This window comes from Pteropus alecto, unplaced genomic scaffold, assembly GCF_000325575.1.
Source record: "Pteropus alecto unplaced genomic scaffold, ASM32557v1 scaffold43, whole genome shotgun sequence".
NCBI classification, from domain to species: domain Eukaryota; kingdom Metazoa; phylum Chordata; class Mammalia; order Chiroptera; family Pteropodidae; genus Pteropus; species Pteropus alecto.
In genome coordinates, this window is record NW_006435764.1 from 4,672,044 (window position 1) to 4,699,613 (window position 27,570).

Consider the following 27,570-nt stretch of genomic DNA (forward strand, 5'->3'; position numbering starts at 1 on the left):
GAATTGTGAATATTACCTTGGCAGCCTGGTGATGCTGCTCCAAGGCCTGGTCCACAGCAGCCTGGATGGAATCTTGTACCACGCTGTGGTTCTCCCCGAGGATGGCACTGAGATGAGTCGTGAGCAAAGTGTGGACTCCTAAGGGGAAGGAGAATTTTGGTAACTAAGTGAGCATGACCACTTTAAGACTGTTGTTCCTGTGCTAGCTCACTTCTGCCTATCCACAAATAATTACTTCTCCAAGGCCTGGTCCACAGCAGCCTGGATGGAATCTTGTACCACGCTGTGGTTCTCCCCGAGGATGGCACTGAGATGAGTCGTGAGCAAAGTGTGGACTCCTAAGGGGAAGGAGAATTTTGGTAACTAAGTGAGCATGACCACTTTAAGACTGTTGTTCCTGTGCTAGCTCACTTCTGCCTATCCACAAATAATTACTTTAGACAAAACCCTCAGCAACTTACAAAGCCACCCAACTCCCACTTGCAAATGAAAGAAATCTCAGGAAAATTAAAGTGAAGAATGACATTATTTTTGAAGAAACAAATGTAAGGGATCCTGTTTAATTCGTATCAGAAACAGAAATATACACCACATACTATAAACGATGGTACTGGTGACTCCCAAAGGAGAGATAACCCTACTCCATTCCTATTTGAGCAACACTGTTGTGGTAAGCTACTGTTATTGTCAGTGTCAATCCTTTCAGATATGCTGTGGTATAGAAAGTTAAACTCACATAGATGACTATAATAACTGCTGGTATAAGGTCTTTTTAAATGGGGGCCTATCTCTGATAAGTAACCACAGGCATCACTGCTCAGCATCATTCAGAAAAGCTAACATGTGAGAGTGATGAGCTAAATGTCACCAAACAATAGGTTAGCATTGATGATCCTGATGTAACAGGAAGACGAATTCACTTTACAGGGTACATGGAGAAAATGCTTCTTAATCTTTCTTTATTCAGTGTTTTTCTAGTCTCCTCTGAACAATATGTTCAAAGGTACAATGGTGAAGCAGCCTGATGCTGGCTAGCTTTTCTCAGGGCTGAGTTAAAAATCAAGGCAGAAGAACATTTTCTACCATGAGGCACCATGATGCTTTCCTGGAAGGGAAGGTAATATGTGGTCTGCTCAAAAGGGGTCTGGAACTAGAGTCAGGAGAACATAGATTCTAGGATCAATTCTATCACCAACTAATGGTGACCAAGTCACTTCACTTTTTTCACTTTAGTATAGAAAATGACTATATCACAAGCTCTCACAGGTGTGTTATGCAAATAAACTGAGATAATATATATGAAGTGTTTTGAAACGTACGTTGCAATATTCAAAGGGAAAATATCACTATTGCTATGATAATATCTGGATTATTGTTTTTTATAGTTTGGTCCTAAGAATAGCCTCAAGAAATCAGTTAGAATCCTTTTAAAAGCAGACATTTAATTAAAAAGCTATAAGTTTGTTCCTAAAACTGCAGATACCACCAGATGCCTTGAACACTGTGGCAAAATAACGAGTTAATCATAGAAAAGTTACCATGACAAGGTGGGCAGAATGCCAGTTAAGTGATTTTTTAAAGACACATGGAAACAGATTGTAGTTCTGCACAATCTGTTTCCAACAGGAGCTCTAAAGAAAGCTTTCAAGGAGATGAGAAAGATGAGGGGAAAAAGAAGATAAAATTGCTATATTTAGAGCCATTATGTATATCTACCTACTCTCAACGGAGCATCTTCTTCAAAGGCTAGTCCTGAACTACCAGATGCATAAGGAAATTTAAAAACATACCTACTATTTTTGTTAATGCTGTAATGTATTTCTATTTAATCCAATGCTACATACAACTACTTGAGGTGCTGCAGGCCTTTAGAGTGAAGCTAAACAGAGATGTTTATCATAGGTACAAGAATGATAATACAGGTTTCTGAGGAATCTGAGTTCTTAAGTTATGTTCAATAGGATTCAGAACATGGTATCAGACTTTATGTAATCCTAAGGAAAACTGAATATGGTATTCCCTTTAGCAGACCTGAAAAAAAAACAACAACATGCCAGAAGAGAGCAGATCTTAAGTCTTAAGAAGGTCTTTAGACTTGGAAGGGCCTTTGAATATGAGCTAGTTTAACAATCTTATGTTAAATGTATGAAAGGATCAGATGATTTATGTGACTTGCTTCCCTAAAATCATTGAGGAATTTGATAGAACTAAAATTAAACCCAGGTCTCTTGATTCTACCCTGAAGCCCTTTCCAAAATACTAAGCTGCTTCTCTTAATCAGCCACTAGCATGTAAGCACAGGTCAGGTAACAGCCCTAGGCATCCTCACCTTTGACTTCCTTGCTGGAAGCCTCATTATTTTGGGTCTCTTCTATGCTCCCATTCCAAGGCCTTAAAGAATGGAACAGTGAGTGGGGCACCAGAGAACACAAGTTCCTCATTAGAGGTGCAAGCCAGAGCCCAGGAAAGCAGTGCTTCTCTCCTAAAGAATTACATGTATTGGGGAAAGACAGGAGAGGCATGGAAGGCAGGCAGCAGGAAGAATCCCACAGCCGACAATGGTTTATTAGACAAATAGTTGGCAGCAGTCAACATGAGCTCTTCTGATCTGGGGCTGTAAGTTGTCTCATTTCTCTTATGACTCAGTGGGAGCAGGGCCATATCAAACAGCACTGCTATGCCTGGAGAGTAGAGTCCCAAGAAAAAGCACTGGCCCACAGAGAAAGGAGAACATAGAAACATGCCATGAGCACCAAAAGGGAGGCTATGAACCTTTCCCCACAAGTTTATATGCTCTACTTCTTGACACTTCCCTCAAAGTTTAAGAGGGCACTGAGAAATTCTTAAATTTACATCCCAGGGTTTATTAAATTAAAATGCATAAGCCAACTCTCACACATACTCAAGCGATTTTCAAACTTTACTATACTTAAGAATCACCTGAGAATCTTGTTAAAAATACAGATTCTTGAGCTGTACCAGATTTTTACATAATAGAAAAATAATAAGTTAATCCTTGGCCCAGGAAGCTGCACACTTTCAAATATTCCAGGTGATTCTGATGCATGTGTTTCATCAGAAATCACTGCTTTGCCCAGGTAATATATTGTGCAGCTGAGGTTGAGAACCACGCATCTAAGGTAATATACTCTGTAGGGAGCATTATAGTTTTTCTGGTTTCGGATTTCTGGTCAACCAAATCTGACAATGTCATCATTTAAGTGATGCTTCAAGATAAAGATCTTTTCCATAGAGCATATAATTTGTTTAACTTAAATCAAAATTCCTTAGTCTACAGAAATACATCTAGTTCAGATATGTGCATTATAAAGTCACCCTTTCTATAGTAACATTTAAACACACACAAGCTGGCAGCGTCATTCTCCTATACCTACCCCACAATTCCATTTGCTGGACTGGAAATCCACTGTGGAAATCAACAAAGAGAATGAGCAGCAGAGTCTGTCCTTGATGGTCCATATTTTGAGACTGATCCCCCTCACTAGGTTCCACGTGATAACTCACATCTGGAAGCACCAAATCTAGAAGACAAGTTATTGAATAGTATTCTAAGATAGGTAAAGTTCTCAAAATGCTAACTGATTAAAGAATCTATACCTCAAACAAAGGATCTGAAATAGATCTAAATTTGAACACTCCCTTCTCCTTTTGAATCTGTTTCTCTATCCAGGGGGTGGAAGCAAATAAGTGATTCTCAAGAAGAACATCAAAATAACTAGGTGTGCAAAATGCAAACCAAACAGTACTCCTTAACATTTACTGGGAAGCATTATGAAATTAACTTATGCATCCCTTGTACAACTTTCTAAGGTAGGTATTGCTAGTAAGAGGCAGAAATCAGAGTCAAACCTGATAATGGTAACAGCTAAGTTGTATCAAACACTTACTATGTGTCATGTACCATGTTAATACTTTACATGTACTATCTCAACATTTAGACTTCACAACACTATGGCATAGGACCTAGTCTTATGCCCTTTTACAGATAAGAGGCACAGGCAAGTTACATACATTGCCCGACATGAGAGAGTAAGTGAGTAAGTGGTGAAACTGTTTTAGACCAACTTCAAAATCATCTTTTAACCACAATATATTTGTATTCCCAAGTAATCGGATGCCCTATGGTCACTTTTTAGCACCTTGATCCTTTAGAATCCATACAGAGAAGTATCTCCATGTGGACCCTGGTTCTGTCCTTTAGCATAATGAGGGCATGAGATGAGGAGACATTTTCTACATTATTCACTTCCAAAGTAACTGAGAAAGTCCAGGCATCAAAATTAATTGGCAAAAAATGAAGGAAACAAACAAACATGAAAACAAAAACGAATGACTTCCTTCCCAAAACTACTTACCTCCAGAGACCCTGTCCAAGGACACTCTCCTTTCATTCCACCCTCTGGAATAACTGCTTACTTAAGTAAAAGAGCCTTACCCCAAGGCTTACTTCCTAGATGAAGATTCTATCATTCCCCGAGATACTGTCCCATCCCAGGAGGCTTCAAACTTCTCATGCTAGTCACATCTCTAGAACATTTCTTCCTCACTGGTCATTTCTTCAGGATCCAATTGACCAGACTACCTTCTAAATTTCAAAGAACTCTAGCTAACAACAGTCAAGCTCAAGACTGTAAACCTCTTAGATATCAGCTCATAGTTGCATATTCCTATTTCCCAGTTTTGTCAGTCATTTTTAAGCATCCAACTTTCAGCATGACTTACCCAAAGCTAATGTGGTTACTCTACATGAATATTATAGCCAGTCTCCTAGGTTTATTATTATATCGTTCATACTCCTGCCTTGCATTTATGAGGTGTTTTCATTTTTTTCTAATTTTATGTAGATTCTCATTAGGAAGCATTTCTCTTCCACAATAGTCAAAAATGTAATTGCTCCCTTACTGACCTTTCTATAGCCCTAGAGTTGACAGATTAAGAAACCCTCTGAACAAGTCCCTAGAAGATGAAGGCCCACTACTTCAAGAGGACTAGAAATAGAGGAGACAAAAGAGAAAGTGAGAGAACCAGCATCAATACGTAATGCAAAAACAGTTAGGCTCTGATGAGGCTTTACCTCCTGACACCTGTTGGCCTTACTCCAAGTGGACTCTCAAATGTGGCTAGAACCCCACCTGCAACCTCCAACCTAAACCATCAGATCACTGGGTCCTATTTTTATATATACCTGTTTTTCATGTTTCTTTGCATTTCTCTCATATTCTCCAGTTTTTTTTTACCCCTGTACAAAGAGAGGAAGATATACCTCTATCCAAATTGAGATCCAAATTGGGCACCATACGCAAGTGGTATTTCTTCCAGTCTATGAAATAAGAGGTATCTTTGAAGATAGCAGTATTTGGCTGCTCCTGGCTTGGCAATGTCAGAGGCAGACCTGAAGGTCCACATAGAAATATGTATATAGGTGCTAAAGAAAACTGCCCAATTTTAGTGGTTTTTTAATGAATAAGTATTCATTGGCATAAAACAAGCATTTCACTAACCTGGTTCACACTCCCATAAGCTAGTGTGCTAGATTATGAATTAAGCCTTTTACACATTGAATATAGGTGTCAGGTAACAGAGGTAGATCCACTAGAATCCTCAGAAATTTATTGTGGCTTTAATGAGAGTGAGCTACAGGTATAGTATTAGAACTAGTTATTTATTCATCCTACTTATTTAATCATAGATTTGAGTGGCACCCCAGATTAAACACTGTACTAAGTTCTGGGGATACAAAGACGAATATCCAGATTTAATGACTTCCTTTAAGTTATATTTATGGTATGGGAGACACAAAATCCAAAAAACTGTGATACAACGTGATATATGCTAGAATATATACAAAGGACTTTTTTCCAGTGTATTTGAGAATACTCAGATTGAAAAGAAAACTCCTTCTTTCTCTAACCCTATTCTCTAAACAAGACAAAGGGCGGGCCCCTTAAATTGCTTCCTTGACTTCCCACTTCCACTCTCAACCTCCCTCTAACCCAGGGTTTCTCAATCTCGCCACTATCCACACTTTAAGCCAGATGTACTTCTCTATTGTTTGTTGGGATGGGGTGGGGTGTTTAGCAGCATCCCTGGCCTCTACCCTGGCAACTACTAGTTGCCAGTAGTGCACCCCTGCCTCCATTCATGACAATCAATAATGTCTCCAAACATTGCCAAATGTCATCTGAAGGTACAATTACCCAGTTAAGAACCACTGCCTAACTTCTTTTGTCCCCTGAACCAAAGCTAAAGAGACCAAAATTTATTTTTCCTTTTTATTTTTTTTCATCTTCTTTTTAATAGGGTAAACACAAGGCATTGTGAAAATTAAAATTCTTACCCATTAGGCACTGGAGCATTATGGAAAGTCACAACAGAACAAAGGCTGACAGGGTCCATAAATGAAGTCTCCATCACAAACCCAAGAACATGGGCTAAGGCCAATGCATTCACTCTTTAGAGCCAGGGGAGCTCTGAGATGCTGCACATTCAAAATAAGAGTGGAGTATGTGAAGAGTCAAAATGTGTGGTTAGGGGGTATAGCTCAGCGGTAGAACATTTGACTGCAAAATGTGTGGTTGCCTTTTAAGTGGGTTGTTTAACCATTTAAATTTAATATGAATACTGCTATAGTTGGGTTTAAATCTAACATCTTGTTATCTGTCTTCCATTTGTACCTTGTATTGTTTCCTTTTTCCTCTTCTATTTTTTGGGTTCTTCTAGATTGGGTAATTTTTACAATTTCATTTATTCCCTTTTATGCTCATTAGTTAAAACTATCTGTTGTATTAACTTCGGGATTGCTTTAGGCTTTATAATATACAACTGTAACTTATCGCAGTCTATCTTCAAGTGATATTATAACAGTTCACACACATATAGTATGAGACTCTCAACAATATACTTCCATTTCTCCCCTCCTGGCCATTATGCTATTGTTGCACATTTTACTTCCATGTTACAAGCCTTATACACTGCTGTTATTTTTGCTATAAACGGCCTATTATCTCTTAAGATTTTTTAAATTAGGCAAAAATCTTTCACATCTACCCAGATAGTTACCATTTCTAGTGCTCTTCATTTGTGTGGATCCAGAATTTCATCTGTTATCATTTTCCTTCTACCTCAAGGATTTCCTTTACTATGATACAGGTGTGCTGGTGATGAAGTCTTTGGTCTTTTGTATGTCTGAAAAATTATTTTGCCTTCATTTCTGAAAAATGTTTTCTCTGGGTATAGATTTCCAAGTTTTCTTTTTTCTTTCATTAAAGATGTCACTCTACTTTATTCTAGCTTACCAACAAGAAATCTGCTGTAATTCCTCTTTGTTCCTCTATATGTAAATATATCTATTTATCTCCAGCTGCTTTTAAGATTTTTTTATTACTGGCTTTAAGCAATTTGATTATGGTGTGTCTTGGTATAATTTTCATGTTTCTTATGCTTAGGGTTTGTTATTTTCTTGGATCTGCAGGTTTATAGTTTTCATAAAATCTGGAAGATTTGGGAACATTATTTCCTCAAATATTTTATCTGCTCTCCCTCACTCCTTTAGAATTAAAATTACACATCTCTGAGTTAGGCCATTTCAAATTATCCCACAGTTCACTGACACTATTCTTTTTTTAAAGTCTTTTTTTCTCTGTTTCATTTTAGGTAGTTTCTATTGCTGTCTTCAAATTCACTAATCTCTTCTTTTGCAATATATAAATCTCATACATTGTATTTTTGTCTTATAAATTGTAATAATTTTTATCTATAAAAGTAAAACGGGGCTTTTTTTTTTAACATATCTTCTGTGTCTTTACTTAATATGGTCAATATTCTCTCATCTTGAACATATGGAATAAAGTTATACCTGTTTTAATGTCCTTATTTACTAATTCTACCATCTGTGTCATTTCTGGTTAGGTTTTTATTTTGAATGATTGTCCCCCTTTCGTTATGGGTCCTATTTTCCTGCTTCTCTGCATGCCAAGTAATTTTTTATTGGATGCCCTGCATTGTGAAGTTTACCTTAGTAGGTGTAATAAATATTCTTATGTTTTTCCCCTGGGATATTATAGAGTTACTTGGAAACAGTCTAAGCCTTGTAGGTCTTACTTTTAAGCTTTGTTAGGTGGGATCAGAGAGGCCTGAAAACTAGGGCTAATTTTCCTCACTACTCAGGAAAACCCTTCTTAGGATTACACCTGATACCTTGATGCTTTGTGAAATGTGAGGTTTTCCATTTTCCCTGCCTAGTAAGAACAGAAAATATTTCTAGCTCTGTGCACACTCCAGTTTCGCCTCTATCTAGAGCTTTGTGTCTGCATTTCTGTCCTCTTAAGTACTCGTTTCTATAAATCCTACTTCCCTGGACCTCCCAAACTTGGAATTTTGCCTCTTAAACTCAAGAAATTCACCAGACTCTCATTGGGTATCCCCTCCCTGTGTTACAGCCTAGAAAGTTCTCTAGGAAGTATGGTGGGGCAATCATAGGGTTCACTTGTTTATGTAGCCTTTTTCTGTACTACCTGTTTAATATATGAAAATTGTTTAATATAATTTGTCCATTTTTTCAGTTGTTCAGGTAGGAGATTAAATTCAGTCCCTGTTCTCCTATCATGGCTGCAAATGGAAGTTCCCAAATCATTTTGACATAATCTCATTGGCCTTTAATAGCATCCTTGCTTTTTGGCCCAAGAATATACCCAGCTTGTCTTGTACATTTCTACTTTAAGCCTAGAATCAGCGACTTCTCTTTTTTTAGTGAACAATGGTATTCAGAGAACACATTTTGGGTACTAGGAGTGCTCATGGCTTCTAGGTTTCTTAAATGGACAGAGCTAAGAAATATGTAATTTTAAAAGTCAAAAAGTTGGTGATTCGCACTGGTATTTATTTATTTTTTTTAATTTTTTTTAACATTTTATTTTTCCCCCTCCACACTGATATTTTCAATTCCACCTTAAGAGTACTTTTAAAAGTTTAGAGACAGAAAAAAAATGGCGTAGATGATAGAGGCTCTGTTCATCCCTCTGGCGACCAAATCAAAGTTGTGACAGAAACAAGGAGCAGCAGCAAGGAAAAATCACTTGGGATCTAGGGGAACAAGCCATACAACTAGAAAGAAGTCCAAGAAAGCACTCTGCAAAGGCAGAAGGTAGGACGGGCGAGGACGTGGGGCTGCCCGGTCTCCAGCGGCTGAGATGGAAGCTGCGGCAGCGGTAGACGCCTCTTAAAGGGGCCACATCTGTGAGTGGATTTTTGCGGTGATGGACCTGCTCACTCAGCACCACTGCCCATTCAGCTCCGTGCAGGGGGTGCCAGGGACTTACAGGGAGACATTGTCAGAGTGAGGGCCAGGGAAGACTCGCTCTGTACAGAAGTGCTGTCGGTCTCCGCTGTTCCCTGTTGAGCCTCCCCCACTATCAGTGCACTAGATACAGCGCTGCCATAGCCAAGATGTCATCAAACTGGATAGCAGAGGTCGCTCCGCCCAAAGGATTCCTGGAAACCCTGCCACCCCCAACTCATGCCTCCACCCAAGCCACATCCAGGTGTGTTCTTACTTAGTCAGGGACCCCTTGCTGAACAGTGCCTGGCCTCACACTGGTGGCAGCTGGCCTCGATTTCTGTTGTGGCCTTTTAAGGCAACTGTAAGCACAGCATCTGTGGATCGCTTGCTGAATCTTAACAGGTAGCCCCGGAGGAGTAGAGGCTTGGGCTAAGTATGGCCTGCAGCTGAACCTCTCTCAGGACTGTGTCACTGACACCGACTTCACAAATCTATACTAATAAGACCAGGAGACTTAGGAGCTTTGCTTAGTACATAGAAACAGACATGGAAAGGCAGTCAAAATGGGAAGACAAAGAAGCAGAAACCATATGACAGAACAGAACAGAGATCCAGATATAATGGAGTCAAGTAATCTAACAGATGCAGAGTTCAAAACACTGGTTATAAAGATGCTCAATGAACTTTTGGGAAGTGTAGATAAATTCAGTGAGAACTTCAACAAAGAGATAAAAAATATAAAAATGGAAATGGAAATTATAAAAGAGAACCAGTCTGAAATGAAGAACATGTTATCTGAGATGAGAAGCATATTAAATGGAATAAACAAATGAATAAAGAAGAGATCAAATGCCCTATCTAGAGGACAAGAAAGCAAATCAGGACACTCAATCAGAATGGCAAGAAAAAAGATGCCAAGACTATAAAAATAATTTAAGGAGGATATGGGACACTATTAAGGCTCCAAATATTCGTCTGATAGGTGTAACTGAAGAAAATCAAGATGTCGAACAGCTGTTTGAAGAAACAATGATGGAAAACTTCCCTAATCTGTGGAAGGAAATGGACATAAATCCCCAGAAGCTCAGAGAATTCCAAAAATCAGGGATCCAAAGAGGCCCACACCAAGACACATCATAATTAAAATGCCAAAGGTTAAATACAAAGAAAGAATATTAAAAGCAGCAAGAGATAAACAGATAGTTACTTATAATGGAACACCCATAAGACTGGCAGCTGATTTCTCTAAAGAAACTATGCAGGACAGAAGGGCTTGGCAAAAAATATTTGACAGGATGAAGACCCAGGATCTACAACCAAGAATAATTTATCCAGCAAAGCTATCATTTAGAGTTGAAGGACCGATAGAGCTTCCCAGACAAAAATAAGCTAAAGGAATTCATCACCACCAGGCCAGTATTACAGCAAATGTTAAAGGGACTTCTTTAAGAAGAAAAAACATGTATCAAAAACAGGAATAAAGAATGGTAACAACTACATTCCTATCCATAAGTACTTTAAATGGAAAAGAATTAAGTGCTCCAACCAAAAGAAAGAGTAGCTGAAAGAATAAGAAAACAAGACCTGTACATATGAAAAGATATTGCTTTGATGGGCTTTGAAGGTATTTAAGGCAGACAGAGAAAGATAAACACTACATGATGTAGCTGATGGTCACGGAAATGGGGAGCACAACATAATGCAGTTAGCATTAATATGTTGCTTAGATGGAGGGGCAGGGGCAGGAGGGTGCAATTGCGGGGATTGTTTTATGAACTACATAGATATCTAACCAATGTACTGTATACTAGAAACTAAATAAAAAATTAATTTTAAAAAAGTTGTTTAATTTCTCTGAATTTATACTCACATATTTTCTATCTTACGCTAAAATTTTTGGTTCCTAACAATGTTAACACTTGTTTGTTTCATAAATATGCATACAGTAATTTAAATAACACTAATATTCCTAAGAATCCAGACCACTGAATGAGTTTTTAGAGTTCTTTGCAGTTCATTACATCCTTAGAGTATGTCTTACCAAGAATGTACAGTCAAAACACTATATTCTACAGTTAGATGAATTAATTCTTCTTACTGTATGGATTATGCTACTAATATAACTTATGGGTAAGTTCATTACCTTTTGCTTTGAGGGATGCTTTTACTGGGTATGGAATTCTAGGCTGGTAATTATTTTATTTCAAAATATTAACACTACCTCCTAATGGTATGAGGATGTTACGTGTCAATTTGTTTCTCTTTTGAAGATAATCTTTCTTTTCCTGGCTGATTTTAAGATTTTTCTGTCATTGATCTTGTACAAGTGTACAGATATCTTTTATTTGTCCTGTTTGATTGTTAGAGCTTTTAAATGTTTTGATTGCTTCAGCCATTAACTCTTCAAATGTTGTTTTTGCCCCATTTTCTCTCTCTTCTCCTTTGGAACATGAATTAAATGTATGTTAGTCTGTCTCATTGTTAACGGTTGCTGTTTTCCATTCTTCTGTCTTATTTTGCTGAGTTTTTGCTATCCTTATTTTTCAGCTCACAAATTCATTTATACTGTTTCTATTTGCTGTTAAATCTGCCTGTTGGATTTCAATACTGGTTATTGATTTTTTTAAGCTCAACAATTTCTGTTCAGTTATTTAAAAAATTATATCATATTTTATTGTTTTCAGTTCCGTGGCAAAAATGGCTTACATTTTTCATAAACATAGTAAACAGATTTTTATTTTAAAAATTAATGTCTGATATTACCAATATCTGGAGTCCCACTGGTTGTTTCTTTTGACTTTGTTTTTGCTAGCTCTTGTTCATGTTACCTTGTTCTTTCTTGCACCTGGTCATATATGTGTGCATGCATCTGAGAAAGTATTAGTTAAATAATTTGAAGCACAGATGCACTTATCTTCCTCTAGAAAGAAGTTTTGTTTGTTTCTACAAGGCATTTGTGAGAATTAGCAATATGGAATCATCTTATTCCAATTTCAAAGTTTAAGGTTTTTTGGCTTGCCTAGATGACCCAAAAAACAAATGTAGTTCATGTGAAGGACAGTTTATTTTAGGTTCACCTTACTCCTTGAAGTGTAGCCTTTTAGTTAACCCTGCCCAAAACAAGAGGTGTTTTTAATAGCAACCCCAAGATCAGAAGCCATGAACTCTTTGGCCTCCTTGCCCTGTATTGATTCAGAAGCATCTTAGCCTCTTGGCTGCTTGCTCTAAATGGCAAACAACCCCAGGGTAAAAGCAGCCCCCAATGCAGGGCTCAGTTTTCTGTAACTCTGTTCTCTTCTAAATCATAACCCAGAAATTCTTCCCTATTCACTAGCTCTTGAATACTTTTAGGATGTTTTAATATTTTATCTAGCCTTTATCTTCAGTGGGAAGGGGGAGTCTTAATTACCTAGTTTGCCATTTTAAGTAACTGAAATCCCACCAGTTTTCATAGCTATCTCTCACTATTCACTAAAACATCACCTCCCTAGAGTCTTCACTGACAATAATATTTAAAATAACATCCCCATCATCCTCCCTTTACCTGCTTTATTTTTTCACTGCACTTATCACTACCTGACATCTATTTGTTAAAATTTCCCACCAAAATGGAAATTCCAAGAAGACAGAACATTTATCTTATCCACTTTAAGGAATGGGATGAGGAGGAAGAAGAAACTTTTATTATTTTACTTGATACTCTTCTGTATGATCTAGATAGCAAGAAAAAGAATGTTTTAAAATACAAAATGTCCATGCATAGTCTTTATCACTCTCCTGCTCCTTCTTTCTCCCTAAAAGATATTCTCGGCTAACATTTATCATTATCATGACCTTGGCCCCTTTCTGTTTTTATTCTTTATATTCTACTATACTTTCATTTACTCCTATAGCTTCAATCATATAAAAATAATACTTAATATTTATTGAATACTTATTATGTCAGGCAGTATACTAGAAGCATCACATGGATTATTATATTGTTAATCCTAAACAAACAAAAACCCCAGAAAACAAACCTGGCAAGGGAAAAGAACTATAACTATGAGGTAAGTATTATTATCCCCATTTTAAAGCTGAGAAAATAAAGGTTTAGGCTGGTTGAGTAAGTTGCCTAAAGTCACAGAGCTAATTAATGGGGAACCCAGCATTTACACTCCTGTGCCATGCTAACCAAAGCACTATATTATACTAACCTACAGAGAAAACTCTGAGGCTCGAAAATCTGTATTTCTAAATATGACCACTTTCAAGTTCCAGACCAAAATTTCTATACAGCTGCTTGCCATTTTCAAGGATGTCCTGCAGGCACCATAAGCTCAACATGTTTAAAGCCAAACGAATCTTCTTACCCTCCTCTCACCAAATCTGTTACTTATGATTTGCATCTTGTTGACAGCTTCATTATTCTGTCAGTCATACATGGAAATCTTTTTTTAACAGCTTTGAGATTTAATTCATATATCATACACTTCATGCATTTAAACTGTACAATGAAACGGGTTTTAGTATACTGAGAGTTGTGCAACCATCACCACCATAGATTTTAGGGCATGTTTATCTCCCCAAAAAGAATTCCTCCCCATTTACTTTCTGTCTCTATAGACTTGCCTATTCTGGATATAGAAATCTTGGTATCAACTTCAGTAATTCCTGCCCCTAATCTCTCCCCACTCCAACAATAAATCGGTTACTTCATTATATTGATTCCTTACAGCAACAGGTCTCTCCTTTCCATGCTCATCACACTTTTAATTCAGGCACTCTCTTACCCAGTTCATTTACTTATTTACTTAGCGATTACTGACTTCTCTTTCCCATTCATCCTATACAATGCTGTAAGAAACTCCTAAAACATTCAATGATTTCCCACTATACAGAGAATAAATTCACACTTCTTAGTGTGGTACTCAAGATCCACCATATTCAACTCCATCCAAACCACCTTCCCATTCCCAGCCTCATCTCTCCCTCTTGCACCATTCATTCCATGCTTCAGTCACACTGGATTACATGAAAAGAGTGAGGCACAAGTGTCACATTTTATAGTTTTGTTTCCTGGAAAATTTCTCAAGCTTGGCTTTCATATTGGATTTTTGTTTTTATACAAATCATACTGGCTTCTAAAAAGAGAATTTATATGCTAAAAGCCTTTCTAAAATTGGGATATAAAAAAATTAATTTTCAAAGACAATTGTATGAACTTTATCATCAAAAGGATATGGAAACTGAAGAAATCCTATTCAGCTGGTTGGAAAAGACCTTCGGGCAGGGACATAGCGCGACAGCTGGAGTCAGTATCAGCTCTCCCAACAAGCCCATGCCAGCCACGTCATCAGGGATGAAAAGCACTACTGGATGTCCTAGCACAGGATGGATTCTGATGCAGAGTAATTCAGATGTACCAAATTTTGGTCTACTGTCAAAAAACAGGTATGACAAATTTACTTTTTTTCCTCTGAAGAAATTATTTAAAAGAGTATTCAAAATTCCTTCTATAATCTCTAGCATATGTATAACCATATAACCCACCATATCAGTTTTGTTGGAAGAAGTAATTTGTGTCCCACTCAGGGAATCACAAGCAATAGAAAGAGTAGACAAATTGGCATTTCTGGAATAGTACCATGGCTCCTGCTTTTGCTGCCACTAATGGCAGTTTTATATTCTCAAAAATGTATTTCATCTACTAAAATTACTCTATGTTTCTGAGAAGTTTCTAAAACCATTCAAAGATCAGCATGATGAGAATGGAGTTTGGGGTGGGGTGGGGTCTCTAAATCACTAATGGCCTAAAACTTGCTCGTGATATTCAGATGTCTGCTCTCACACATGCTATACTCTATACTGTCCCCTGAAGAAGTCTGAAATTACTGTTTGATAGGAGTAATGTGAAAAAATTAGGACATCTTTCTCTCCTAGAAAGAATCTAGTGAAATTTGGTATTTGCTTACTTTCCAACAGCTCTTTTCTAAACACAAAAGAAATATTAATGGATCTTTTACTCTCTTTCTAAATCAATCAAGTCACAAACATTGGCTCAGAGGCTTAAACTCTTTCAGTAAATCTATGATAATGAGCTGTCCACCCGTAAGGAATGTATGACACTAGAAGAGGACTAAAGAACGATAAGAGGTGAGGGTTTTGTTTCCTGCACATATTAAAGAATAAAAAATATTCTAATCTGAGGTGTAATTTTGGGCAAGAGTAAGAAAACAGACTAAAAAACCCTGGCAGTCTCCTCAAGCCTTAAGATCCCATGAATACCAGTGCTGATTCAGAGCATATAAATGAAGGCAGAAACTACTGAATAAAGAATAAATTGGGTGGACTTAAATATAAGTTAGTTTTTTTCTTGCTATAATTCATGTTCACTTTGGATTCTGTGATAGTTGGATAGTATAGGAAGGCAAGGCAGAGGGTTCTGTTTATTCCCTATTATACACCACCTCTTCCACGGATTTTTTTTTTTTTTTGTATCCTGAAGAAGGTGGAGATAGGGAGATGATTTTCAAGCCTATGCAAAATGCTGATGTACAAACAATAATACATAAAGAATTCCTTTGTATTCACAGTATTTCTCTAGCCGAGTTCAAATAACCTTTTAAATTCAGTCCTCTCCTCATGTCTACATGGGATTGGAATTAGTAGGGCATGTTTTGTTTCATTTATAGAAGAAAATAAGGCATGGAGAGGAGAAGGAATATGTCCTTGGATCAATCAGAATATATTCAAGGAGCTAGGAATAATAATAGTTTTCAATACAAATAGCTTAAAAGTTTGACTTCTACTTTCTTTCGGACATCTGGCACTAAGAAATGACAAGTGAGACCATTTTCAATTTCTACCCACATTCATAATAATAGAGTAAAACATAGAGAGAGACAACAACGCTTTTCCCCTTCACCTCACATAATGCTGATAGTTCACGACAAGAGCAATTCCATTCGACAGGTTCAAAGTGGGTTCATTCTCTGCCCTGCAAAGCAAAGAAAAGCTAAGCTGTATCTCAAAGATTCTGAAACCAATTTCTGCCTGTTATAAATTTTGTTATATGATTACTACCACCCCCAGAGCTTACTGAAATTCAGTAACCAGTTACTCAAGGGAAAATGGCAATTTTTAAGTTCACCCACTTTAGTGAAAGGGAAAGACATGAAAGGTTTAGCTGAATCTATTTACTCATTAAAAGTTAATGTAGAAGAAAATGAAGGGATCTCAAAATATTAATTTCGAAGTGACTTTGGGTTAATAAACCAGACTGTGAACCTATTGGAAATAGGACAATAATGACAGAAAAGCTGTAGAGCCATGGCATAAACTTAAGCCATGGATTTAAGGCCTTACCCAAAGATTTCTGTAGAAAGGATTCCATTCACCTTTACACTGAAATTAAATCTAATCTGCAAAATAAACGGGTGTGTGAGATTCAACATGAACCAGGATAGAGATTAAAAACTTCTATACTCGATTCCTAAGTCACCTTTTTATATTGCCCTTTTTTTACTTGCACTGTTTCTAAACATAAGTAACACTTGTCTGTGTTCAAATTCTGCATCTTAACTATATTGAGTCCTACACTACAATTCCAAGTAGTCACAAATTATCAAGAAATCCTATTTTTTCATCTTCTGCTGTTCTCCCAATGTTTCTCTTTTCTCTCTTGTTAAAGGAACTATCCATTTTTCTTCTATTCCTTCCATTTTTTTCATACATGGAACATTCCATGCTTTCTTCTTTCCTTGCCCCATCTTACTTTATGTTCTCCCTCCACTTTACTTCACTGTTCTAATTATTTCTTAACTTCAACCTATATTTTTTTCTTTCTATATAACGTGATGGGTGATAAGGGACTCTAGGGCCATACTGTCTATATTCAAATCCTGGTTCCGCAAATTATTTTACTTCTGTACCATAGCTTCCCAAGCTATAAACTGGGGATGATGATGATAAAACCTACTTCATGAAGGATGTTATGAGGGTTGAATGACTTAGGAGAGCACTTAGAATAGTGACTGGCAAATAATAAGCACTAAACCCTGCTAAAGACAGAAAAAGTGGGAAGCTAATAAGAGAAAAAAAGGGGAAGTTATACAGCACACTTAACTGTGTGCGTCTTTATAAACATATCTAACTACAGATAATAATAAAAAGTTTTGCTCTAAGTTCAAAATACTTTATCAAAATGTCCTTATTTGCTCTTACTGTTACTTTAGAAAGGAGATAATCAGCAAGGTTTATTATCCAGGCTTAACAAAAAAATGAAACACAGAAGAGGGAAAAAAGGTACCCGAAGTAATACAGTACTACAGTAAAGAAGTGAAAATAAGAACCCAAAAGAAAACTCTCCAAATTCATGGGCTCTCAACTATGTCACATGACAAACAACAAGACTACCTTAGCATCACAGAAACCAAATCAATTCAATATTGAAAGTTGTAATCATTGTCATTAAAAGAAAGAGAATCAACCAGATCTTTCCAGGTTTTAGAGAGATCTTTTAAAAACATATGACTTAAACAAGCAAATCATTATTGTGCAAAAGAACAGCTTACCTTAGGGTGTACCATGACAATTTTTCGTAAAAAATTCTTTATAACCAGACTATCTGTCATCAAAGTTCTGGGCTTTTCATCAACCTGTAACAATACAAAACATCCACCACACACAAACGCATACACACAAACCCAAGAACACAAATTAATTAAATTACAGTATTTCTTCCTATAAAAATAACTACACCTCAGAAAGCTTTTCAGACATCCAAAGGGGAAACATCTTTGGGTCTGAGAATTGGACACAAAAGGGAATCTAACAGCTAACACTTCTTAGGTTAAAATACCTGTTTCATGGAACTTCTGCAGACACATGAACAACGATCAGAATAAAACCCGCAATCTCAAAATCACCTTTTGGAACAAATTTAAAAATAACTCAGACTGGAGCTGAGAAGAGTAACTCTATCTTAACTCTACCATCCTAATGGGAGTCAATCTGTATCAAGAATATGAGTGGAGTCAAAGGAGCAGATACTAAAAGGAACCTATTTTTGAATGTCAATTCCTTCTTCCAAACATTTATATTTAAAGGAAAAACTGTAAAACAAAAAGCTCAAAAGCCAAAAGACCTGTGTTCTAGCATTGGCTCCATAAAAATTACTTAAGTCACCTTGAAAAAAAAAAAGCACTTAACTGCTCTGGACCTTATTTTCTAACATACAAAAGAAGGATAAAACTTACTCTTTTTACCTCATGGAACTGTTTTAAGGATCAAATAATAATCTGGAAGTATATGCTATACATGGTAACAATAATAGATACCACTTGTTAAATGCCTACAATGTGGCAAGCATTGTGCAGGTGCTATATATACGCTGCCTCATAACAATCCTGGAAGCAGCTATTACTATCCCCTCTTTGTAGATTTAAAAAATAAACCAAAAAAAACACACACAGCTTAGGGAAGTTAAGCAACTTGTCTAAGGCCACTAAGCTATTCGGTGACAGAGCCTGAATTTGACCCTAAGTCTATCTAAAACCAGTTGTCCATGCTGTTTCCAACATACCCTGATACCTCTCTACAACTATAATAAGATTTACCATCCAGTGAGGGCTTTCTCTATTCCAGGAATGGTGCTAAAGTATCTTACTTATATTACCTCGTTGACCCCTCACAAAAATCCTACTGGGTACATATAACCCACATTTTCTGGATGAAAAAAAGGGTTCTCAAAGAGGTTAAACAACTTACCCAAGGTTACCGTACCGTTTAGTTCCCAAGCTTTAGTATTAACCACTTTCCTATACTGACTTTATTTAATAAAGTGTCCCTAAAACCAAAGTTAGGAGTCTCCCAGAAAATGGAGAAGTTCAGGGGAAGGAGAAGAAATAGAGTCAGAAATCAGTAAGTCCTTATTGGTGGCTCAGAGAATACAGAGCCATGTCCTAGGTACATATTAAAGAAAAAAAAATCCAACTTCAAAATCTCAAAAGAAAAACATGCAAATATCTAATAAAGAATAAATTATAATACTTTTTATAACTACACTGAAAAAGATCAAGAACTGTATAATGGGTAGGGATATTTAGAAAAAATATGAGAAAAAAATATTTTCATTAGAAAATTCTGGAAGCCAATCTAGGATTATTCATACATGTAAATAGTGTTAATTAAATGGTAACTGCAACACACATATCATAGTCACATCCTTCATTTAAAAATTTTTATATTAAGATATTCAAATAGTAGAAAAGCAATGGTCTCTTAAAAGCATTTCCTGTACTTAACACTTCCAAAACTTCTTGGAACAGTTTCAAACTTCTGTAACCTTGGTGATTATAGGGTATATCATAGAAAGGGCTAATTATATCTAGCGATAAGGCAACCAAATAAGTGAAAGCTCCTTGAACAGCTACTAGAGAAGGGCTACAATTAATAATGATGAGAGCTACCATTTACTGAACACCTGCTACATGACAAGCAGTTTATCTGCAAGCAAGAAATACCTCCATTTTATTGATGAGGACAGTGAGACCAAGTAGGGTAATTAATTTGCCCAAGGTCACACATTGCTAGTTAAGTGGCAGAACTGGGATTCAAACCTAGATCTAACTCCAAAGCCCACATTCCACTATGCGATGTTGCTTCTCCAAAGAAAGGTCATTTTCTATGCTATATATAGCTAACTGAATCAAATATTATAATCCATCACTATTTTTTATGGATCCTGACAGGCAACACTTATGTATGACTACTTAATACAGTATTTATTCACTCATAAAATACTTAATGTGGCTTATTATGTACCTGGGCCTACAGAGATAAACCAATCTCTGAATTTGAAGAGTTCACAGTTAAGTAGAAGAGAAATACAAATAAACAATTTGTATGACAATGTGAAAAGTTTTATGATTTAGATATATGAGATACTAAAGAAATACAAGAAGGACTGGCACCTAATCCAGATTGAGAAGATAGAGATCTAATAATGTCAGGTCAGCAGATAGTTAACACAAAGCAAGTAGCTTAAGATCTACTCAGAAATTATTGAGAGCAAAAGAGAGAAAGAAACAGAGAATCACAGTGACAGATACTGACTGACTACAAAGTCTTCTACAGTGTTTTATAATTGGGTGATGAAAACCCACCAGCCTGACATACCTACAGAAGCAGTGAATTTACTTAAGTGTTGTTAGGAAAGAATAGTGGTGCCAGGTGCCAGGTGCCAGCAATGGGCAGCAGAAACCACTATTGAATTGTATGTTTCAGCCCTGACCTTTAAATACAAGTCTAATTATATGATAGGATGTGGGAGCTGTTTTATATTTTGAAACATGAACTTATGCAGTCATGGACCTTATATGACATTCTATCCATGTTATCATTTAGTATTATGGCAAAAATATAAATATAAAAATGGATAAAGCTGTCAACATCTTGTAAAATCAAACTGTTATTGGAAGGACATGTTACCCAGCCTAATGGACCCCAAGATGAAGGACTGACTCAGCATACACACAAAACTTTGTGTCTCTCCTACATGAAGCTTTTTTCAGTCTTCTCAGGGATTAGCTCTTCTCACATGCCCAAAGCAGTGGATCATTTATTATAGCTTTTTCATGATCTCTCATTTACTAGCCTTTGCTATGAACCTTGCTACTTGACCCTTCTTCCCAACTGAGGTGTATATAATAAATCTTTCACAATCTCTTTTTCTCTTCTCACCCTCTTCATTCGAAAATCTTTTACATTGCTGCATCAGAGATAATGAGATGTAATGGAACAAATGCTTTCAGGAAATCCTTGTCCCTTTGAGGTTTTATTTTTCTTTTACGTCTTTCCATCTATCACCAGCTGACCATGGGGTACTAAGCTCACAGGTTTTCTCTGCACTCTGAGTGCAGACATCACCTTGGCTGAATTCTATATCCAAGTAGGTCACCAGTCTAAGCAACAACTTACTCTCACCATTCCCTGACCTCTTCAACTCCAATGAGCTTGACTCCTACTCATTTCCAGCCACCTATTTCCATGGCCATAGCCTAGAATGATACTACTCTGGAAACCTTAAACTGACATGTCCCACTCTTATGTGAAAAGAGGTATATACGAAGATGTTAACTGTGGCTACCTTAAGTCAAAATGTCTCAATGCTCACTTTGATTTTCCTGAGGGAAACACTGCTTTTGCTATAAGGGTAAAAAAAATAAGAGAAACTTTATCACTCTAATGACAACTTCCTATTCTTTCGAGTCTCTGGATCTTTTATGCTCAGAAAATCTGGTTTTCAGCCTCATCAAGACCTCTAGATTTTGACTCCTTCCTACTGGGTTAAGGATCCTTCCTCTGTGCTACTACACTTACCTCTATCACAACACATATTACACTGTATTGTAATTATTTGTCTATCTTTTACTTTAGATTCTAAGTTCCTTGGGATCGAGTCAACATGTTTTGGGACACTGCACCTTCAATATCTAGCATAGTAAGGCCAACTTGAACAAACACAGGCATCTGAATGAATGAATGAATGAATGACTACTGAAAGAGTGCTGATCAATGAGTACGACTTAGCTTCAAATTCTAATTCTGTCACTTAACTTTTGTATGACCTTCAGAGAGGCAGCCAAATTCTCTGAATCTCAGTTTTCTTAACTGTAAAATGGGGTGATAATCCTTGTCCTATCCACTTTATAGAGTTGTCAGGCTTAAATAATACATAGAAATGTTAGGTATAAGAATTATGGTTGTTTGTGCACACTGGCTAAAACACATGATCTCCTTTTCTAAAATGGCTTTCCTTGGTTCACTGAAATCAACTTTTTATTGCTATCTGACATTAAGTTTCAGAGCTGACTAACCATTAATGGCTCCAGATTGCTGACCTTTCGGTTCTCCTAAAGAAGATAAGGCATGGCCGGGGATATCTGCTGTCCTGATACTGTACCCATTCCTTTCATTCTTTTAGAAGGAGCATATAAATGTTCGAATATGGTGAAAGGCTTCCCAAGTACTTCCTGGGAAAATGTTTAAAGTACTCTAATTTTTCATGTCTCTACCAACTCAAAGGAAAGAAAGATAGAGAATTGTTAAAGGGATGGAAAACTCAAATGTTACTCTCATAAATCTGGGCTACAAATAAATCAATAAAAATCTTTAATCTAATAGAAATATATCCAAATATGGCATTGAGAATCCACTTTTATTTTTTTAGGTAGTCCAAATTTAAATAATGGCTTATTTCAGTGGTTCTCAAATTTACCTGCACATTAGGAATCATCTGGAATTTTAAAAGTATTCCAAAGCCAGGCCACACCTATTATGAACTGAATTATGCCACGCAAAATTCATATGTGAAAGCCCTAGTCCCCCATGTGACTACATTTGGAGATAGGGCCTTAAGGATGTAATTATGGGTAAACGAGGTCAGAACAGTAAGGCCCCAATTTGATAGAGCTGGTGTCCTTATAAGAATAAGAAGAGATACCAAAAAGGTCTCTCCACATATGTACAGAGGAAAGGCCATCTGAGGAAACAGTGACAAGGCACCTGGATCTTGGGACTTCTAGCCCCCAGAAGTATGAGAAAATACATTTGTTGTTTGAGGCACCCAATCTGTGGTATTTTTTTATGGCAGCCTGAGCAGACTAATCAAACATATTGGACCAATTAAATCACAACCTCTTGGAGTAGGACACAAACATCAGTGTTTTGGAAGCTTCCAGGTGATTTAAAAACTGCACAGGGAAGTTTGGGAACCAATGCCTTATTTCATTTCAATTTGAAACTGTCATGCACCTAGGCTTTTCTTGTCTTATTGTTATATTTGTACAAAAATCACAATCAAAACATCAGTAATTTGTAGAACCACAGCAAAACCTACCTCGAAAATCATCTGGAAAGGTGTTACCCCTGATATGTCCTGAGAACAGCTGGCTTCCTTTGACGTCCCATTCAGCTTTATAGAGAATCCAGGCAGTACAGACTGCATTTCTGTGCAAGAAGAAATGGCAACAAAATAGAATAAGCAGTTTGGATAAGCACCAGAGTTTGTGGAACTGTTTATTAAACTGATGAGCCAAGAAGCTTTTTCCTTGATGAAAAGATTATCTGCAAAATTTAAAATATGACTGAAAATGGCTATGTATCAGCAAACTGCTTGAAAATTTAGAATTACATTATGGGGGTAAGATATTTAATCTCATGTTTTCAATTTTTCACATTTGCTAAATCAATTTGTATCTTCAGTTAATTTCCACAAGGTCATATCCAATGCCAGAAATCTTCAGAGCTCATTGCTCTGGCTGATATTCTTGTATTTTTCAATAAATCAATTCATTATTAAATAAACACAAACCCAGTAAGTGAGCTTATTTAGAACCAAAAGCAGAAAAATTCAAGAACGACCTTCTCAGGCATTTACCTAATATAGTATGTCTTTAATAAGATAATCTTTAATAAAGAAAAGCAAACTTGCTAATTTAATTTGTAAACTAACCACTTGGTATATTCACATATGTTGACTCGACTACCTTTCCATAAAGTATCAGTGCGCCCTAGATCATCATCAAGGATAACCGCAAGGTATGCACCATTCTTATTCCTTTCTATAACCTAGAACTCATATTATAAAGGGAAAAAAAAAACAAATTTCCCATTTTATGAAATGCCATCTCTATTCCCCCTCTACACTAGTATTATAAAGGAGAACAACTTATGAAGAGATCTCAGTCTCTGCAAGTTCTACCTTGTAATTGAGGTTGACAATGTTGGTATTATACAAGAACCCAACTTTAAAGGTGTAATAACAATAAAATATAACCCCAAATAATAGCACGACTTTTTCCTAAAGCGTTCATGCTACATATCTAATAAAACTTTATCTCAAAAAGTATGGACATTACCAAGATCAAGCTCTGTCAATCTAAATGGGTAATATTTTTCTTGCTATTAGTTTGTTTTTCAAATACAATTCAGTCATAAAGCCCAGGATAATAGGGCAGCAAGGTTCTGCAACACTGAAGTTTAATGAATTTAGCACTGAACCAGGATGCCTTGTGTCAATCTTCAGTTTTACCACTGACCGACTTTCTGACCTTAGGTGACCCCCTTTTTCTGTGATTCGATTCCTTTCTGTGAAGTAAGAAAAAACTATTCCTGGATCCTACTTCTCTTTTAAGTAGTATACAGTATAGAATGGAGAAAACAATTCTACTTCTGGGTATTTAACCAAAGAAAACAAAAACACTAATTTAAAAAGATATATGTACCCCCATGTTTACTGCTGCATTATTTACAATAGCGAAGACATGGAAACATGTCTAAGTGTCCTAAGTGTCCACTAACAGATGAATGAATAAAGAAAATGTGATATACACAATGGAACATTATTCAGCCATAAAAAAGAACAAAATCTTGCATTTGCAGCAACATGGATGGACCCTGGGGGCAAGGTCCTTGGACCTTAGGAAGCCTTTCACCATATTCGAAAAAAATTAGTCAGAGAAAACAAATGCCATATGATTTCACTTATATGTGGAATCTTAAAAAAATACTAAGCTTATAAATAGAGAACAGACTGGGGTTGGGTAAGGAAAATACAAGATGAGCTTAGAATATCCTAGAAATTAAAGATGTTATTAAAGATGATGGGAATAGAAGACAGGAGCTTGAAGGGATTTCTACCAACCAAATATGGGATGATAATATGTACAAGACCTATAAGAATAACTAAATAAATGGAGAGATGTTCCATGTCATGAATAGGAAGATTTTTCCCTTGTAATTAATAGTTTCAAAGTATCTCCCCACAAATTATGTATATATGCTGTTCCTCATTATTAATTTTAGTATCCACTGATTTTCTAAGTCATTTATCCCTTTTGCATTTATTAATTGGCATATTACCATAAAAAAGAGCTTTCCTTTCTCCATGATTTATATCAGTGTAAAGTTATGCATTATTTTATTCAATGAGTTATAATCTCCTATCATTATAAAAATGTTAGTTCTTCTCAACTTGATCTATAGATCCGAAGAAACCAATCAAAACCCCAGCAAGTTATTTTGTGAATATTGCCGGACTGATTCTAAAGTTTATATGGAGAGGCAAAAGACCCAAAATAGCCAACTCAATGCTGAAGAAGAAAAATGTCAAGGACTAACACTACCTGACATCAAGACCTACTATAAAGCTACAGTAATCAGGACAGTGTTCCATGACAAGGAACATCTCTCCACTTATTTAGTTATTCTTTAATATCTTTCATCAATTTTATGGTTTTCGTCTTGTACGTATTATTTTTGCTTTATATCTAAGTATTTCATAATGTAAATGGCAATGTGTTAATTTAAAATTCCACTTGTTGGGAGTGGCTCCAATAGTGCAGTGGTTAGCACGTCTGCTTTATACGCAGAAGGTCCTGGGTTCCCACCCCAGATAGAGCCATGGACCATACCCCGGGTGCGCCAGGCCCCAGGGGTGCCAGGCCCCAGGTGCATGCCATGAGCATGTGGGAGAAGACACCCTGCCTTCAGAGATCCAATTCTTAAGGGGAAACAGCAACATCCATAGGTCAGGGGTGGAAGTTGGGGGGGTGGGTATTAAAGAGGGGAAAAAAAAATTCCACTTGTTCATTGCTAGCATATAGGAATCCAATTGACTATGTATGTTAACCTTATATCATGCAACTTTGCTATAATCACTTATTAGTTCATAGAAAAAATTTAACCAGTTTGTCAATTTCTGCAAAAGCCTGCTGATATTATGATTGTGTTGAGTCTATAGATCAATTTGGGAAGAACAGAAATCTCAGCAATATGGAATCTTCCAATCTATGCCATGGCTTATCTCTCCATTTAGTGTTTAATTTCTCTTAGCAATGTTTTACAGTTTTCAGCATAGAGATCTTCTACGTTTTACATTAAATATATCCCTAAGTGTTTCATGTTTTTTGATGCTATTACAAATAGAACTGTTTTTAAAATTTCTAATTGTTTACTGCTGGTATATAAAAAATAAATATTTTTAGTATACTGATTTTATATCCTGTAACTTTGATAAATTCATATATTTCTTCTAATAATTATTTTGCAGAGTGCCTAGGACTTTGTACATAAACAATCATGTCATTTACAAATGACAGCTTTACTTCTGTCTTTCCAAACTCCATGCCTTTTATTTCTTTTTCTTGCCCTATTACACTGGCTAGGACCTTCACTATGATTTTTAAATGATATTTTAAAAGACTTCTTAGGAATTAAGACAATGCTTACTCTAACTGAAAAACATAAGATATACTATGCAAAATGATACTTATGTAAAACATATAGGTACAGCGACAGAAAAAAAAATGACGTAGATGATAGAGGCTCTGTTCATCCCTCTGGCAACCAAATAAAAGCTGTGACGGAAACAAGGAGCAGCGAGGAAAAATCGCCTGGGATCTAGAGAAACAAGCCATACAACTAGGGAGAAGTCAAAGAAAACACCCTGCAATGACAGAAGGTTGGACGGGGTGAGGACGTGGGGCTGCCCAGTATTGAGCAGCTGAGTGAGGCGGTGGCTGCATATGTGAGTGGATTTTCACGGTAACGGACCTGCTCACTCTGAGCATCAGTGCCCATTCGGATGCGTGCAGCGGGTGCCAGGGACTTACAGGGAGACATTGTCGGAGTGAGGGCCAGGGGAGACTCGCTCTGTACAGAAGTGTTGGCGGTCTCCACTGTTCCCTGTTGAGCCCTTTTCCACTGTCAGTGCACTAGATATGGTGCCACCATAGCCGAGATGTCATCAAACTAGATAGCAGAGGTCACTCCAACCAGATGATTCCCTGAAACTCCACCTCCCCCAACTCACAGCCCCACCCAAGCCACATCCAAGTATATCCTCAGTGAGTCAGGTGCTCCTTGCTGAGACTCACACTGGAGGCACCTTTGGTTTCTGTTGTGGCCTTTTAAGACAACTATGAGTACAACAACTGTGGATCACTTGCTGAATCTCAACAGGTGGCCCTGTTGGGGTAGAGACTTGGGCTAAGTTTGGCCTGCAGCTGAACACCTCTCAGGACTGTGCCACTGACACCTACTTCACATATCCACACTAATAAGACCAGGAGACTTAGGAGCTTTGCTTAGTACATAGAAACAGACACGGAAAGGTAGTCAAAATGGGAAGACAAAGAAGCAGAAACCATATGACAGAACAGAACAGAGATCCAGATATAATGAAGTCAAGTAATCTAACAGATGCAGGGTTCAAAACACTGGTTATA

At 36.9% G+C, this 27,570-nt stretch overlaps 1 protein-coding gene across 1 annotated transcript in view; it reads right to left on the reverse strand.

Moving 5' to 3' along the window:
• Positions 1-27,570, reverse strand: part of CUNH11orf80 (chromosome unknown C11orf80 homolog) — a 58,162-nt gene that overhangs the window by 15,549 nt on the left and 15,043 nt on the right. Inside the window, exons 3-10 of the mRNA XM_025046209.1 lie at positions 23,181-23,290; positions 17,854-17,937; positions 16,646-16,701; positions 16,206-16,277; positions 14,522-14,717; positions 5,285-5,435; positions 3,396-3,542; positions 17-138 (exon numbers count right to left, since the gene is read on the reverse strand). Coding sequence (XP_024901977.1) covers positions 17-138; positions 3,396-3,542; positions 5,285-5,435; positions 14,522-14,717; positions 16,206-16,277; positions 16,646-16,701; positions 17,854-17,937; positions 23,181-23,290 — 938 coding nt within the window. The remainder of the gene's footprint in view (positions 1-16; positions 139-3,395; positions 3,543-5,284; positions 5,436-14,521; positions 14,718-16,205; positions 16,278-16,645; positions 16,702-17,853; positions 17,938-23,180; positions 23,291-27,570) is intronic.